Source organism: Peromyscus eremicus, chromosome 3 (genome assembly GCF_949786415.1).
Source record: "Peromyscus eremicus chromosome 3, PerEre_H2_v1, whole genome shotgun sequence".
In the NCBI taxonomy this organism is placed as follows: Eukaryota; Metazoa; Chordata; class Mammalia; order Rodentia; family Cricetidae; genus Peromyscus; species Peromyscus eremicus.
Window position 1 is genome coordinate 124,696,593 of NC_081418.1, and position 15,274 is coordinate 124,711,866.

At 52.5% G+C, this 15,274-nt stretch overlaps 2 protein-coding genes across 2 annotated transcripts; one reads left to right on the plus strand and one right to left on the minus strand.

Annotated features, from left to right (window-relative positions):
- The first annotated feature begins 7 nt into the window (after positions 1 to 7).
- On the plus strand, positions 8 to 9,960 carry Creld1 (cysteine rich with EGF like domains 1). Its single transcript, XM_059258375.1, has 10 exons — positions 8 to 186; positions 566 to 648; positions 4,970 to 5,080; positions 5,404 to 5,495; positions 6,536 to 6,712; positions 6,797 to 6,892; positions 8,218 to 8,301; positions 8,457 to 8,552; positions 8,715 to 8,849; positions 9,329 to 9,960. Exons 1-10 carry the CDS (start codon positions 13 to 15, stop codon positions 9,541 to 9,543), a joined length of 1,263 nt encoding a protein of 420 aa, XP_059114358.1. The 5' UTR covers positions 8 to 12; the 3' UTR covers positions 9,544 to 9,960.
- Positions 9,961 to 11,013: 1,053 nt separating this feature from the next.
- Prrt3 (proline rich transmembrane protein 3) lies at positions 11,014 to 14,981 on the minus strand. Its single transcript, XM_059256838.1, has 3 exons — positions 13,958 to 14,981; positions 13,616 to 13,771; positions 11,014 to 12,785 (listed from the first exon to the last, which is right to left on the minus strand). The coding sequence occupies exons 1-3, from the start codon at positions 14,937 to 14,939 to the stop codon at positions 11,014 to 11,016; spliced, it is 2,910 nt and encodes a 969-aa protein (XP_059112821.1). The 5' UTR covers positions 14,940 to 14,981.
- Positions 14,982 to 15,274: the final 293 nt, after the last annotated feature.

Sequence of the window (15,274 nt, forward strand, 5' to 3'; positions counted from 1 at the left end):
GCCTGGGAAAAGATGGCCCCACAGCCCCTAAGGGGCCTGGTCCCATCTCTGCTCTGTGGCCTGAGCCTGTTTCTGAGTCTCCCGGGACCTGTCTGGCTCCAGCCCTCTCCTCCTCCCCTTTCTTCTCCCCGAGCTGAGCCCCATCCATGTCATACCTGCCGAGCACTGGTGGACAGCTTCAACAAGGTGGGTGCCTCGAGGGATGGGCCCATTAAGCAGAGAGCAGGGAGCTCTCAATGCAAATCTGCATGGACTCTAGTCCCAATATGGGTTGCTTGCTTTAACTGTATGGCCTTTGGGAAAGGTGCTTCACAGTGCCTCAGTTTCCTGATCAATAACATAAAGTAGTGGAATGTTAGAATGTTAGCCCGGGTGTGGTGGCACATGCTTTTAGTCCCAGCACTCGGGAGGCAGAGGCAGGTGGATCTCTGAGTTCAAGGCCAGCCTGGTCTACAGAGTAAGTGCCAGGACAGCCAGGGCTACACAGAGAAACCCTGTCTCCAAAAACAAAAAGAATGTGTGTCAGGCGCTGTACTTAAGCATTCCTAATTTCTTCCCTATCCAGGGTCTGGAGAGAACCATCCGGGACAACTTTGGTGGTGGAAACACTGCCTGGGAGGAAGAGAAGTTGTCCAAATACAAAGACAGGTAAGAAGGTGGCGGGGAGGTGTACGCCCCAACTCTCGGTCTCTGCTGATTGGCTGGAATAGATTCTCTTGGGAAGCATTCATTCTACAGATCCTGGACATTAGCAGAACCGCAGTAAACAAGGAAACCAAGCCCCATCTTTGTGAAACTTGCATTTTAGCAGAGCAGACAAGCAGTACATATTACCTGTCAGGGGAAGAACAGAAATTCGGGTTGGAGGGTGGGTGGGAGGTGTTCAGGATGATGGTCCATTTGAACAGACACCTCACTGAAGTAGCAGGGCCGACCTTAGTTTCTCTCAAAAGTGGCTGGAGTAGAGTAAGCAAAAGACGACATACAGAAAGGAGTTTAGATTTTGTCCTGAATGTGAGGCCAGAAGAGGGCATTGGATTTCCTGAAGCTGGGGTTACAGGCAGTTCTGAGCCATCATGTTGATGCTGGTAATTGAACCCACGTCCTCTGCAAGAGCAGCCGATGTTCCTAACTGCTGAGCCATCTTTCCAGCCTCTGGTCTTAAATGAAGAGGTCACTCACACTTAAACAAAGTACAGGAAGCCAGGTCAGCATGGAGGGAGTGGGGAGAGCAGCTGGAGCTGGCTGGTGGGTTAACTTCTGCAGTCTACATATAAAGGCAGCATGAGCTAGCAAGACATCCAGTGGTGGATACAGCGAGAACTAGTGCTCACTAGTTGAAATCTGAGCATATTTTGGAGATCATCAGTTGACATGATGGATTCCTTATGGGGCACAAGAGAAAAAAAATATAGACATCTGGCAACGTGCAGGTATTTTCTGAGGAAGTAAGACTGCAGAGAGGGTATGGGCAGGGGTGGGGTCAGAACATGTGGTGAGATGGCCTCTGAACACCCAGGAAGCTTCCATCACATCCCAGAGTTCAGGAGAGAGGTAAGACTAGAAGCAGGAATTTGAGAGGCCCTCCAGCTTTTCAAAGTATCATTGAAAGGAGGGGCCGGCAAAGTGTCGGAGTTCGGCCTGCTTGTTGGATCTTACTGTTTCTACTCTTCTCAAGAGTCTCCCTGCCTGTTCTTGGTTCTGTGGTAAAGGGTTAAACCATGGTTCCCACTAGGAAGGAAAGGGTTTGTTTTTCTGTAACTCTGACCATTTCCTCATTTAGGAAGGCGATGATACCAAGGGCACTTCTGGCTTTATAATGGCTCTGGGTTCTTTTTCTTTAAATGGTTTTGTTTTATTCTATTATATATTTTTTTTCATGTTTTAAATAATTTATTTTTATTTTATGTGCACTGGTGTTTTGCCTGCATGTATATCTGTGTGAAGTGTTGGATTTCCTGGAACTGGAGTTGCAGACAGTTGTGAGCCACCATGTGGTTGCTGGGAATTGAACCTGGATCCTCTGGAAAAGAAGCCATTGCTCTTAACCACTGAGCCATCCCTCCAGCCCTATTTTCTTTTTCTTTCTTTTTTTCCAGTTTTGATACAAGATCTCACGATGTAGTCATGGCTGGCCTTGAATTCACAGAGATCTGTCTTCCTCTACCCAGCAGGGCTGGGATTAAAGGTGTGTGCCGCCACACCTGGGTTCTTTTTAAATTGTTATCATCTATTTATTTATTTATTTATTATTTATTTAGTGTGTGTGTGTGTCTGTGAGTGTACATGTGCATAGCTTCAGGAGTCAGTTCTTTCCTTCCACCACTTGGCTCCTAGGGATTAGACTCAGGTCCTCTGTCTTGGTAGCAGTTGATAGCAGGTACCATTACCTCTCGAGCCGTCTTAGCAGCTCCCAATTTCTTCTTTCTTTCCTCCTCCTGTCTTACTAAATTACCCTCTCTAGCATGCCGTGTGTCAGACCCTTTCAATACATGACGTAATACATCATGTTTGTTTATTTTTAATTCCTTTTTTTTGAGAAGGTAGTATAATTAATTTTTATGTTGTGTATTTGTGCGTATACATGGTTGTGTGTGTTCACATGTATATGTGCACAGTATGTTGACTCCAAGTGTTCATTTTATTTATTTTAATTATTTTATTTTACGTATATGAATGTTTTACCTGCGTGTCTGTAGACCACATGCATACAGTGCCTGTGGAAGCCAGAAGGTGTCAGATCTCCTGGAACTGGAGTTACAGGTAGTTGTGAGACACCATGTGGGTGCTGGGAATTGAACCTGGGTCCTTTGGAAGAGCATCCAGTACCCTTAACTGCTGAACTCTCTCCATCATCCCATATTATTATTATTATTATTATTATTAATCATTATTATTTTTCAAGACAGTTTTCTCTCTGTAGCCATGACTGTCCTGGAACTTGATCTATAGACCAGGCTGGTCTCGAACTCAGAGATCCAGAAATCCCTCTGCCTGAGTGCTGGGACTAAAGGCATGCGCCACCATGTCTGGTTGTCCCACATTATTTTTTGAAACAGGTTCTCTCACTGAACCTAGAGCTCACTAACTTGATTATTCTGCTGTATTGAAGACAGGGATCTGCCTGTCTCTGGCCCCTCTCTACCCAGTGCTGAGTCTACAGACACCATGCTACGCTTGGCTTTTACCTGGGTGCTGGGAGTCTAAACTCAGGTTCTCACGCTTGGTGGGAGACACTTTACCAAGTGAGTCATCTTCCCAGGCCCCACGTCATATTTTACATAATAAAAATTCTGTTTTTGTAATATGGGCTCATGTAGACCAGGCAGCCCTCCAGCTTACTGTATAGTTGAGGATGACCTTGAACTCCTGATCTTCCTGCCTCTTCCTCCCAAGTGGTGGGATTACAGGGGTGAGCCACCACACCTGGTTTGCATATTCATTTTTTAAATTGTAAAATACACATAAAAGAACTTACCAGTCTGGGAATGTAGCCAAGCTGTCAGAGTGCTTGTCTCCCATGCACAGTACCCTGGGTTCCTTTCCTAGCACCTCATAGAACCAGGCGTGGTGGTGCATGCCTGTAATTCTAGCGGTGGGGAGATGGAAGCAGAAGGTTAAGTTTGGACCTAGCTACATAGCAAGTTCAGGGCTGGTCTAGGCTACATGGCAAACCAACCAACCAACCAACCAAACAAACAAACAAACAAACAAAAAAACACCAATAGGGACACTTAGTACATTCTCACTGCTAAATAACTACCACTGTCTACTTCCAGAACTTTCCCCCTTTTAATTTTTTTTGTTGTGGCACAGTTCCCCTATATAGTTCAGGCTGGCCTCTAACTCAGTGACTCCTGCCTTAGCCTCCAGAGTGCTGGTGTATGCCACCACTTTTGGCTTTAAAACATATTCGTCACCCAAAAAGAAATCTTGTACCCATTAAGTATCTCTTCCTCATCGCTCCTTCCCACACGCTCCTGGGAGCTGCTAATATGCTCCCATCATGCAGAAGCCCGTGTGGATTTTCTGATTCCTTTGAAGTCTTACATCATGTGGCCTTTGGTGTCAGGCTCCTTCCACTTAGCGCAATGTTTCCGTAGCTTGTCCTTATTGTACGATATGGGCAGCACATTACTTCATTCCTTTTAGGGCTGATCATATCCCATTGAGTGGACACTCTGCATTTTCTTTCATTGGTTGATGGGCAGTTGGGTTGTTGTCTACCTTTTGCCCGCTGTGAACATTGTGGCTGTGAGCATATGTGCACAAGTGTGTGTGCACAAGTGTGTGTGTGAACAGCTGTTCTCCATTCTTCTGGGTGTGTGCCCAGGAGAGGACTGCTGAGTCACGGTGGCTCCACTTAACTGATTGCACCATCTTGCGTCCCCACTTACAGCGCAGAAGGGCTTCTGGTTTCTCTACACCCTTGCCAGTGCTTGGTAGATCGGATATTTGCAGGAGGGGTGGGGGTCTCCCCCTTGTTAGAATTCTAACCCGACCCCTGGAAACCCGCCCCTTGGAGTCCCGCAAAGTCTCCTTTAAAAATACCATAATGTGATTTTAGTCCTGTCTCCCCAGCATGGCTGTCCCAGGTCAGATTCGGGAAGGGGGGACTCGGGATTTACCAGCAGAGGTGTTATTGTTTCTGTTTGACAGACGAAAACAAAAAGGAGTGTGCCCAACATGATGGTGGGATGTAGAGGCAGGAGAGTTCTAGGCCATCCTGGGTGACATAATGACAGCCTGATTAAAGCTGTGGGGGCCAGAGGTGAGAAACGAAAACAAACATCTCACATCTAGCTTCTGACCTGGGTCTGTCTGATTCCCAGAGCCAGTAGCCCTTCTGTTAGTAATGCCCCATGGCCTCTTCCTTGATATTGTCACAGTGTGAGGGAAAGTGGAGGGAGCTGAGGGGCAGGTGGGTGGAGTGGAGTGTGTTCCTAACACCCCGGTCCTGTCTGGTCAGTGAAACCCGCCTGGTGGAGGTCCTGGAGGGCGTGTGCAGCAAGTCAGACTTTGAGTGCCATCGTCTGCTGGAGCTGAGTGAGGAGCTGGTGGAAGCCTGGTGGTTTCACAAGTGAGAGGCCTAGGGGGCTTCCCTGTGGGTGGGTTACAGACAGGCCCTGGTGATACGTTTTTTACTGCCAAGAAATAGTTGCATGCCAGCCTAGTTTGGAGCCTTCCAAACCTAGATCTAAGGACTTGGTGTGGGTACCAGGCCCCCATTCTGGGCCTATTTACCCCTCTGCCAAGTGGGAAAGGGGCCTTGGTCATGTGGTGTCTGGGACACATGCCCACGTTGGGCTGAATTACAGATTCAGTAAAAGGTAGGAGTAGGCGGCCGCTCTGACACTGTCTCAGCTCCCTCTCTCCCCTTCACCTCATCTGCCCCTGCTTTAGGCAGCAAGAAGCTCCAGACCTCTTCCAGTGGCTCTGTTCCGACTCCCTGAAGCTCTGCTGCCCCTCGGGCACCTTTGGGCCCTCCTGCTTGCGTGAGTCTTTCGTGGTCCTCTTTGGGGGTTGGGGGGAGACTGCTGAGGCCAGGGAGCCAGGCCAGGCTGGGTGAGAACAGGGTTACTCAGGTAACATCTCCAGTCCTGTGCTCTGGCCTGTCTCTCAGGCCTGAAATGAACAAATTGGGTCAGGCTGGGAAGTGAAGCACAGGGCTAGCCTGGTGCAATGTGGCTGGTATCAGGCATTAAATAAATGTTACCCCACCCTGCCTCCTTCCTTCTCATGTCTGGTCAGACTGTACCTGGGGAGAGGCAGGCACCTGCCCTGAAGCCCCCATTATTGCTGCCTGTTCCTCTACAGACCCAAGGCAAGAGGTGAACTTAGTATAGTCCTGTCTTATTTATTACTGGTTTTGTTTTTGTTTGAGGTGACAGGGTTTTATCTGCGTGCCCAGGCTTTGAACTTGTAATAATCCTGACTGAACCTTCTAGGTGCTAGAATTGCAGGCACACGCCACCATGCCAGGCTCCTAGCCCTCTTTAGAACTACTTCTCCTGTAAATAGGTAAACCTAGGTGCTGGAATGACCAATTCAGCCATTAGGAAAGATTTATCAGATGTGGTGGTGCATGCCTGGAATGCTGGTATTTAAGAGGATGTTCAAAATCTATTCAAATAAATTATCTGGACTTCCTGAGGAGTCCATCTCCAATACAAACATAAACACTGTGTGTGTGTGTGTGTGTGTGTGTGTGTGTGTGTGTGTGTATGAAGAATATTTGAGTTTGAGGCCACCCTGGTCTACATAGTGAGTTCTAGATCAGCTAGGGCTACAGGTGTGAGAACTTCTCTCAAAAAAAAAAAAAAAAAAAAAAAAAAGAATAGGTAAATAAAAATAAAAGTAAATGAAAAGTTTACCAAGTTGTTTTGCAATAGGCTATTTTATATAGCTTATGACAGAATATGTGAATATTAAAATTAATTTTCCTTTCCAAGGATTTAGGACCATGTAGAAAATTATGTTCTTTTGGATGACAGTGTTGTATCTAAGAGCTCACCCAATTGATGTCTGCCCACAGCATGTCCTGGGGGCACAGAGAGGCCCTGCGGTGGCTACGGGCAGTGTGAAGGGGAAGGGACTCGAGGGGGCAGCGGGCACTGTGACTGCCAAGTCGGCTATGGGGGCGAGGCCTGTGGCCAGTGTGGCCTTGGCTACTTTGAGGCGGAGCGCAACAGCAGCCATCTGGTATGTTCGGGTAGGTAGCCAAAAGGTGTGGTGTGGGGCAGGGATAGCCAGGATACCTGTCTGCCCATCCTCATACTGTCTGCTTTTTACCCAGCGTGTTTTGGTCCCTGTGCCCGCTGCACGGGACCTGAGGAATCCCACTGTCTGCAGTGCAAGAAAGGCTGGGCCCTGCATCATCTCAAGTGTGTAGGTAAGTGGGGAACGCCGGCGGGGCCTGGACTTTACTCCCTGCATCATCTCAAGTGTGTAGGTAAGTGGGGAACGCCGGCGGGGCCTGGACTTTACTCCCTGGCCCACACCGGTACCATCCCGTTCACATGGAACCCTCAGCCTGGCTGGAAGGGTAGCAAGCCAGGGCTTTACAGTACAGAATGACCTGCGTGCCGTGGAAGATGCATGTCCAGACCCAGCTTAGCGCAGGCCAGTGACAGATCAGGAAGGCCTTCTTGGAAGAGGTGCTACTTTGGCCAAGTCTTTTTTTTTTCCCTCCGGTTTCTTGATACAAGGTTTCTATGTGCAGCCTTGGCTGTCCTGGAACTTGCTTTGTAGACCAGGCTGGCCTCAAACTCTGAGAACCACCTGCCTCTGCCTCCTGAGTGCTGGGATTGAAGGCGTGCACCACCCTGCCTAGCTCACCAAATCTTAGAAAAACACACCAATAACAACAACAAAAATCTAGAGTGGGCTCAGCAGTGAGATGACTCAGCAGTTAAAGGTGCTTGTTGCCAAACTGAAGACCAGAGTTCAATCCCTGGAACACACTTGGTGAAAGGAGAAAGCCAACTACAGCAAGATGTCTTCCGACTTCCACATGTGTGCTGTGGCGGGAATGCACCCACACACATACACATACGCGTATATGCAGGAAAATGAGAAATAACTGTTTTTTTCTTAAAGAATGATGAGAATTTAAAGCCAGCTATGGTAATGCATGTCTTGGATTTAGCACTGGTGTGGTAGAGGCAGGAGGATTAGGAGTTAAAAATCATCCTTGGAGGTATAGTAGTTTCAGGCCAGCTTGGGCTACAGGAGACCCTGTCTCATAAATTTAAAGTTTTTTTTTTTTTTTTCCTCGTATAACAGTCCTGACGTGAGTGGTTCAGGTTAGCAGTGAAGCTCTGTCTTGTCCGTCGCTCAGGGGCCCAGGTCCCCTCTATCTGTGGTCATCCCCTTGGATATAAACTGCATGGATGATGCTGAGTCATGGCCTCCTCCTGCTTCCCATCTCAGCACTCAGGAAGTGAGAAGGGGCCAATTGTTTTAAGGCTAAGGTAGAAGGGAGTATGTCACTCCCATCTCCATCCCCATCCGAGGGCAGTGCTTAGCTGCAGGGCAGACAGACTTGAGTCTCTGGCTGGGCGTTGCTCGTCCGGCTGCATGATTACTTCAGAACTGGTTGTCAGCTTGCAGCTGCTACCACGCGCGGGAGCAGAGGCAAGTCCACTCCTGACAGTCCTGACCTAGTTCTCTGCTGGTCCTGCAAAGTGACACTCCCAACCTTTGCCCTGTCCACAGACATCGATGAGTGTGGTACAGAGCAAGCCACCTGTGGAGCCGACCAGTTCTGTGTGAACACCGAAGGCTCCTATGAGTGCCGAGGTCAGTGTCTGCTGCTGAAGGGAGAGGCTGGGATGGAGGAGAGGGACAGGAGATGTCGCTTCCTCCAAACTGCTGCCATCTCTGGCTCCAGAGCCCACAGCTCCCTGAGGTCACCTTTGCCTCCCCTTCCCTCCCCTCCCCCCTTTCCTCTTCAGATTGTGCAAAAGCCTGCCTGGGCTGCATGGGAGCAGGGCCAGGCCGCTGCAAAAAATGCAGCCGTGGCTACCAGCAGGTGGGCTCCAAGTGCCTAGGTGAGTCTCGTGCCAGTGGGGGCTGGAGTGTGGGAGAAGCAAGGGAAGGAGGGGTGCCACATGAGTCCGGGTGGGAGTGAAATGCAATCTGGGGTGCCGAGTGGGGAGTCATGGCAGTCAACACTGACTCCTTCCTCTCTTCTGTCCCCTTCCCCGACGCAGATGTGGATGAGTGTGAGACAGTGGTGTGTCCGGGAGAGAATGAGCAATGTGAGAACACGGAGGGTAGCTACCGCTGTGTCTGTGCTGAGGGCTACAGAAAGGAGGAGGGTGTCTGCATGAAGGAACAGATCCCAGGTAAGCAGGGAGGGTGGGAGGCTGGGCTGGGCTGGTCCGGTCCGTAGGGAGAGCAGACAAGCACCTCCTCCAGGCTCCACTTCACTGCCTCCCAAAGAGACCGCCCAAAGAGGCTTCACTGAGCCCTGGTCCCTGTGTCTGTTCTCAAGGTTGGCTTTTGAGACTGCATTTCCTCAAATCCCAGGTAGAAAGAGAACCAGATTTGTCACCAAACCACTCCGCCTCCCTGAGCATGTTTTCTCCTGTCCAGTGGGACCAGCCCTCTGCAAAGCCTTGGGCAGCCCCTCCACTCCTCAGCTTCCTTCAAGCTTAGGGTGGCGGGGTCTCAGCCTCCCCTGCAGAGGGTTTCTGAGTAGAGAATGATGCTGTGTGCTTGGTGACCGGGGTGGGCTCGGCAGCAGTGATGGGTGTGTGGGGGTTGTGGGCAGCTCCTGGAACTGCCAGGAATAAGGCACTGACATGTCACACCTCCTCTGCAGAGCCAGCAGGCTTCTTCGCGGAGATGACGGAGGATGAGATGGTGGTCCTGCAGCAGATGTTCTTTGGTGTCATCATCTGCGCCCTGGCCACACTGGCTGCTAAGGGGGACTTGGTGTTCACTGCCATCTTCATTGGTGCCGTGGCAGCCATGACCGGGTACTGGTTGTCAGAGCGAAGTGACCGTGTGCTGGAGGGTTTCATCAAGGGTAGATAATCCCTGCCACCACTTGTGGGATTTCCTCCCACCCAGGATGCCCCCAGAGGACACCTGGAGCAGTGGGGTTCCTCTCTGAGAATGGGGTAAACACCCTTTTACCTGCCTTACTGAGCAGCCAAGGACCCCATTAGTCCCGGGGGTTAAAAGGAAGCCCTGAAGCTGATGCCACAAGAACCTTGCCTAGCGGCCCGGCAGGCATTACAGTGCGTGACGTTCAAAAGACAGTTTCTCCATAGGGAGGTTGCGGGGCTTCGGCCCCCACCCAGGACAAGAGGTGTCCCCTCAGGGGTGGGGCCACTGTAGCCTCTGCCAGGTGCATGCTGACAGCTCCTGTGTGTATTCACCTCCCACACCCCAGCCACTGACTTATTTATTCATCTCAGGAAATAAAGGAAGGTCTTGAAAACTGGAAAAGCTTCAGTCCTAACTACTCATCACTACCACCTCAGTGAAGTTTTCCACACCCCTGAGAATTTAAGGGCTGCCATGATAGAGAAGTGGTGGGAAGGGGCTGGAGAGCTGGGTCACTTGTTAAGAGCACATGTTGCCCTTGCGGAGGATCCAGGTTCAATTCCCAGCACCCATATGGTGGCTCACAACCATCCATCCTGCAGTTCCAAGGGATCGGACTCACTCATTCTTCTGACCTCCTTGGGTACCAGGCACACACGTGGTATACATATATATGCAGGCAAAACATTCATACACATAAAATAAATCTACAGACTTTTTTAAAATTAAAAAACAGAAGTAGAGAGAAGAAGAAAATTACAGAGGAACCAGCTTAGGAATTGATCTTTCTGGGTGAATACCAGCTGTCATTACAGGACCCAAATAATGCAGGACACCTCCAAACTTCACTTTCTCATTTCTGAAGTGGGCAGAATGCTTTCCGGTTAGGCCTAATGTGGGCATTACAGGAGGTGGGACTCCACCACAGCAGACAGGTTTTTAGTGAGATAGTGGTGCTGTTCCTACCAAAGCCAGAGGCAGCCTTCCTCAGAAAGGCTCTTGGTTCCTGTGGGGAAGGGCTTCCTGTCTCTCCTGTAAGGGTGTAGGATCCTGGCCTGACCATCGGGAGAGGCATGAGCCTAATCGGAAGGGTTTATTTCTTTGGCACAAAGAGGACAGTCAGTCTGGACAAGTGAGGTGCATCGCTCCATTTTGGGGAATCAGGAGTACCTGGTCCCTACTCCCCATGATCAAACCATGCACGTCCACCCTGTATTCCGTGTAACTCACAGCCTCTGTGCAAAATATCTGCTGAAAAAAGGATAGAAATATTCAAAACAAAACAAAACAAAACAAAAAAAAAAAACGAGTCTGGTGAATTCAAGCCTGTCTGTCCCCGGGAGCTGCAGTCAAGTGCAGGCCCCAGAAGGCCAATTTTTCAAATGCTCAACTGTTTTGGCTCGGCAACTTCATGTGGACATTGAGGGGAGCGTCCAGGTCCTCCCTGGCAGCCGCTCAGAGCTCTATAGTGTCACTGGATGCACTGCGAGATTCGCAGGGCTTGCTGCGCTGCTGGCTCTCGCTCTGAGGCTCCCCGGCCCGGGCAGGCGCAGGGGCTGGAGTAGGCGCTGGCAGCAGCTGCACCGTGCTGGGCAGCTCATCTAGGGGCAGGCTGTCCACGGACGACACCCCATGACGCCATGGGTTCCAGCTGATCTTCAGCGAGCCCTTGGAGAAGCTGTCCAGGGAGCTGCCCGAAGTCCCCGCGGCCGCCGCGCTCACCGGCAGGTCCACCACGTGCTGCGGGAGCGGCGTGCGCAAGCACACCTCACTGAGCGAGCGGCAGCGGCCTCGGAGCAGCGAGGCGCCCGCGCCGTCGAGCTCAGCGTCCGGCTGGCTGCCGCGGCGAGGCCGCAAGGCGCCCCCTGGCGGCGACGAGGCCAGGCCACGGAGGCCACAGCGGTGGAACACACTGTCTCTAACCAGATGCTCCCGGAAGAGGGCGGCGTCGATGCTGCGGCTCAAATTGATGGGCGAGGGTGGCCGCAGATCCAACTCGCTCAGCGACGGCGCAGGCCCCACACTGCAGCGGGACATCCCCGGGCCACCTGGGCGACCGCGACCCAACGATGCAGCCGAACCCCAGGGTCCGGAACCAGGCGTGGCAGGAAGCCCACCTTCCGCAGCGTTGCGAATGAGGCTTTTGCTGATGTCCAGGCCGCCTGTGGCCAGGCCACTGGGCCCCGCATAGCAGTTATTTGGTCTCTCGGGCACCTCGCTTTTGCCGGTGGGCGCGGGACACGCCAGGCGTAGCAGCTTAGCCCAGCAAGCATGCTCTGTGGGCGGCCTGGGACGGGTGGCAGCCAGGGCGGCCAGCGCCAGAGCCAGTGCCCAGGTCAGCTCCAGCAGGCGCAACCAGAAGTGCACACCCCACCAGGCCCAGGAAAAGCGACCCTCCCGGCCGGGTCCTGGGTACAGCCAGAGTGAGGCTGCCAACTGCAGACCACTGGCCAGCAGCCCCAGCGAGCCCGCCACAGCCAGCAGCCGTGGGCCTGGACTGGCATCCCAGCCCCGAGGACCTTCCAGCAGGCGGCGACGGCAGAGGCAGAGTGTGCCCAGAGCCACCGATGCGCCCCAGGCGCAAGACAAGCCTTGTGTCAGGAGGTTGAGCACAGGCCTGGTGGAGAACAGGTCTGTGGCCAGCAAACCCGCGGCATGCACTGGTGCCACAGCACCCAGCAGGAGTGGCTTCTGCAGAGGCTGTGGCAGCCCAGCACCCAGGCCTAGAAGGGTGAGCGCTGCCAGTGCAGTGAGCAGCAAGGGAAAGGGCAGGTTGTATAGCACCAGGCCGGCACGTACTCCCAGCCGTGCCTGAGAGCCATAAGGATCGGTGAGCATGTAGGCAGATCGCAGCCCTGAAGCTACCAACACCAGCACGGCTGCCACTAGCGCCAATCGGGGTCCCGCCAGGGCAGCTGCCAGTGTGACCAGTGCCAATAATGCTGGAAGCAGGAAAAGCACCCCCACCCCATAGACATGAAGCTCCCAGGAAAAACTCAGCACCCGCCGCAGGGGTCCCCAACGCAGGGGAGGTGCGGTGGCATTGGCTGGGGGGCTAGAAGCTGGGTCTGGAGCCATGGAGCTGGCTGAGGGCTCCGGAGCGAGTGGCTGGCCCAGGGCTCTCTGTGTGGTGACTCTAATAAGGCCACGCCGAGACGTCGAGGGGGCCTGGACGGGGGGTGCTGGAGGGTGGCTTTGTGGGCGACCCGGCCATTCCTCGGCTTCATCTGCAATAATAACAATATTAAAAGGGTTCCTTGGGAAGTGCTGTTGAGAGCGGGGTGTGGAGGCAGGGGCGGGAGGATCAAGACTCTAGAGCCATCTTCAGCTACATAGTGAGTTCAAGGACAGTCTAGGCTACTTGAGACCCCCATCTCAAGCAAGCAAGCAAGCAAACAAACAAACAAACAACAACAAAAGGACCCCAAACAGACACAAAGTGCTTTTGATTTTTCCATATTCGAAACTGTAGTTAGTAAATTAATTATCCAAGGACATCTGTCAGATGAAGACAACAGCACCTGCCACAGTCATGACCAGGGCACAACGTCTAGTTTGGTTCCCACCGGCTGGCAAAGACAAGACAGATGTAAACTTCCTTCCTTTTTTTTTTTTCTTTTTTCTAGTGGTGCTGGGAATTGAACCCAAGACCTTCATATGCCAGGCAATAAGTCTACCACTAAGCTGCATCTCCAAGCCCTTTGCATTTTTTGATTTTCAAACAGTCTCACTGAGCCTTGAACTCAATATGTAGTTCAGGCAGGTCTCAAACTTGAGATCCTCTTGTCTCAGCATCCAGAGTGCTGGGGTTCCAGGTGGCCTGGAGAATGGCCGCACACGATACGTCTGTGTTGCACAGAAGAGCATCCTAGCTCAGAAGAGCCAGTGTCTTCTCCTGGAGTCCCCAGTGAGCACTGGTTTATTTTCCTCAGCCACTCAGAGGAGGTCCTAGCTGATTCCTTTAGGCAGGTAAATGCTTTTCTCCACTTAGGCCCTCTGCCCCATCACTAAGCACAGGTTCTAGGTTGCCCTCCCTCACCCCTGGCCATGGCCTCACCTGGCTGCAGGGCCCTCACAGGGCTTTCTGTTCCATTTGCAGCTGGAGCAGAGTTTGGGAGATCAGGGATGAAGGACTTGGGGGTTCCCGGAGCCCCCATTGCTCCTCGCACGCGCTGTGGGGAGATGGGGTCTGCTCCATTCATCGAGGCTATTGCTGAAATGGCAAGAATAGTCACCACCTCTCTGACTCTCCAGTGTTCCCCCAAACCCAGTCCCTCAGGAGGAAGGCACCATCACCCTTATTGGTCAGAAGGAGGGAAACGACACTCAGAGTTATACCTAGCTGCCTTGGACCACTCATCCTCACAACCCCACTCAGCCCCCTCATGGTGGTACCTACCTGGTCTTAGCTGCCCATCAGAAGTGTCTGAGGCTGAAGGTGGTACGGGATGGGGTGCTGGGGAGTCTTGTCCTCCAAGGTCAGTCTGCTCAGGTTGGGGTCCCAAAGAGCTGACTTCCCAGGTATCTCCAGCTCCAGCCTTTTTGGGGGGCTCAGCTGGCAGGCCCTCAGGAAGAGGAAGACTTCTGGCCAATGCCAGGTCTAGCTGGGCTCCAGGCTCCTGAGTGGATGCCACCTCAGCTGGGGATGCTGAGCCAACCTCAGGGGCTCCTGGATCCTGCTGGGTGAGTAGGGGGCCCTGGACAGCCTCCTGGAAGCCCTCTTCCTGCCCACTCTGCTTTCCCAGCACAAGTCTCCCCACAGCACCTGTTTCAGGTACCAGCGTGGGGGGAGAGCCCTGGTAGTCCCAGGGGGAAGCCTGTGTGATGGGAGTCTTGGCTTTGGCCACGAGACCCTCATTCCTAGCTGGCTGTTGTCCTGCTGGGCCTCCAGGCTTCTGTGGGGCAGTGGCAAGTGTGGTTATCTTGAGTTGAGGGCTGGGAGTTGTAGCGATGAAAGTGAGATGGGGTGTCCCCACTGGGTGGGGGGCTGGGGCTTCTGGCTCTGGAAGCTCCTGTGAGTCATGAGGTCCTGTCCAGCCTTGGGAGGTAAGCCCTCGGGCCAGCTGGAGGTCATCAGTTACTAGGAGTCTTTCACCCTGGACCCCGGGCACTGCTTTGGGTCCACGCAGGGCTGGTCCTGGGGGAGAGTCTGCAGGCCTCTTGGGGCCATCAGCAGGGGCCTGGGGGATGCCACTGTGCCAGGAACTCTCATTTCTCAGCTTCTCCCAGAAGAGGTCAAAGGTCTGCGGCTCTGAGGGGATCAAGTGGGGTTCTGAGTCCTCAAGTGGTCTGGGAAGGCCTCTGCCCAAGGCAGGGCCAGCCCCCAGGCAGGGCAACAGCAGAAAGAGAGGGCATACGGAGCCTCGGGAGCTAGGGGCCATGGTTTAATTCGGTGCCTGAGTGTAGAGCCCTTGACGTCTAGACCTCACCGGATAAGCCTACAAAAGGGGAGAGAAAAGATAAATCAAAGAGAGATGGAGTGTGAGGGTTGAGGGGGTCCCTCGAATTAATTCTTCAAGGGGCTGATGGGAAATAAGAGAAGCATTGGCAACAGCGTCACCCCTGCTTTCAAAGTTTTTAAAAACTGGGTCTCTGCTCACATCATTTGTTTTGCTTTCAAAACTTTCTGACTCCCCATTGCTCTTGGAAGGGAAGACAAGTTCTATTCCTGGCCTTCCAAGGCTGTGACCATGTCAAGTGGCTCAGGCACTGTCCA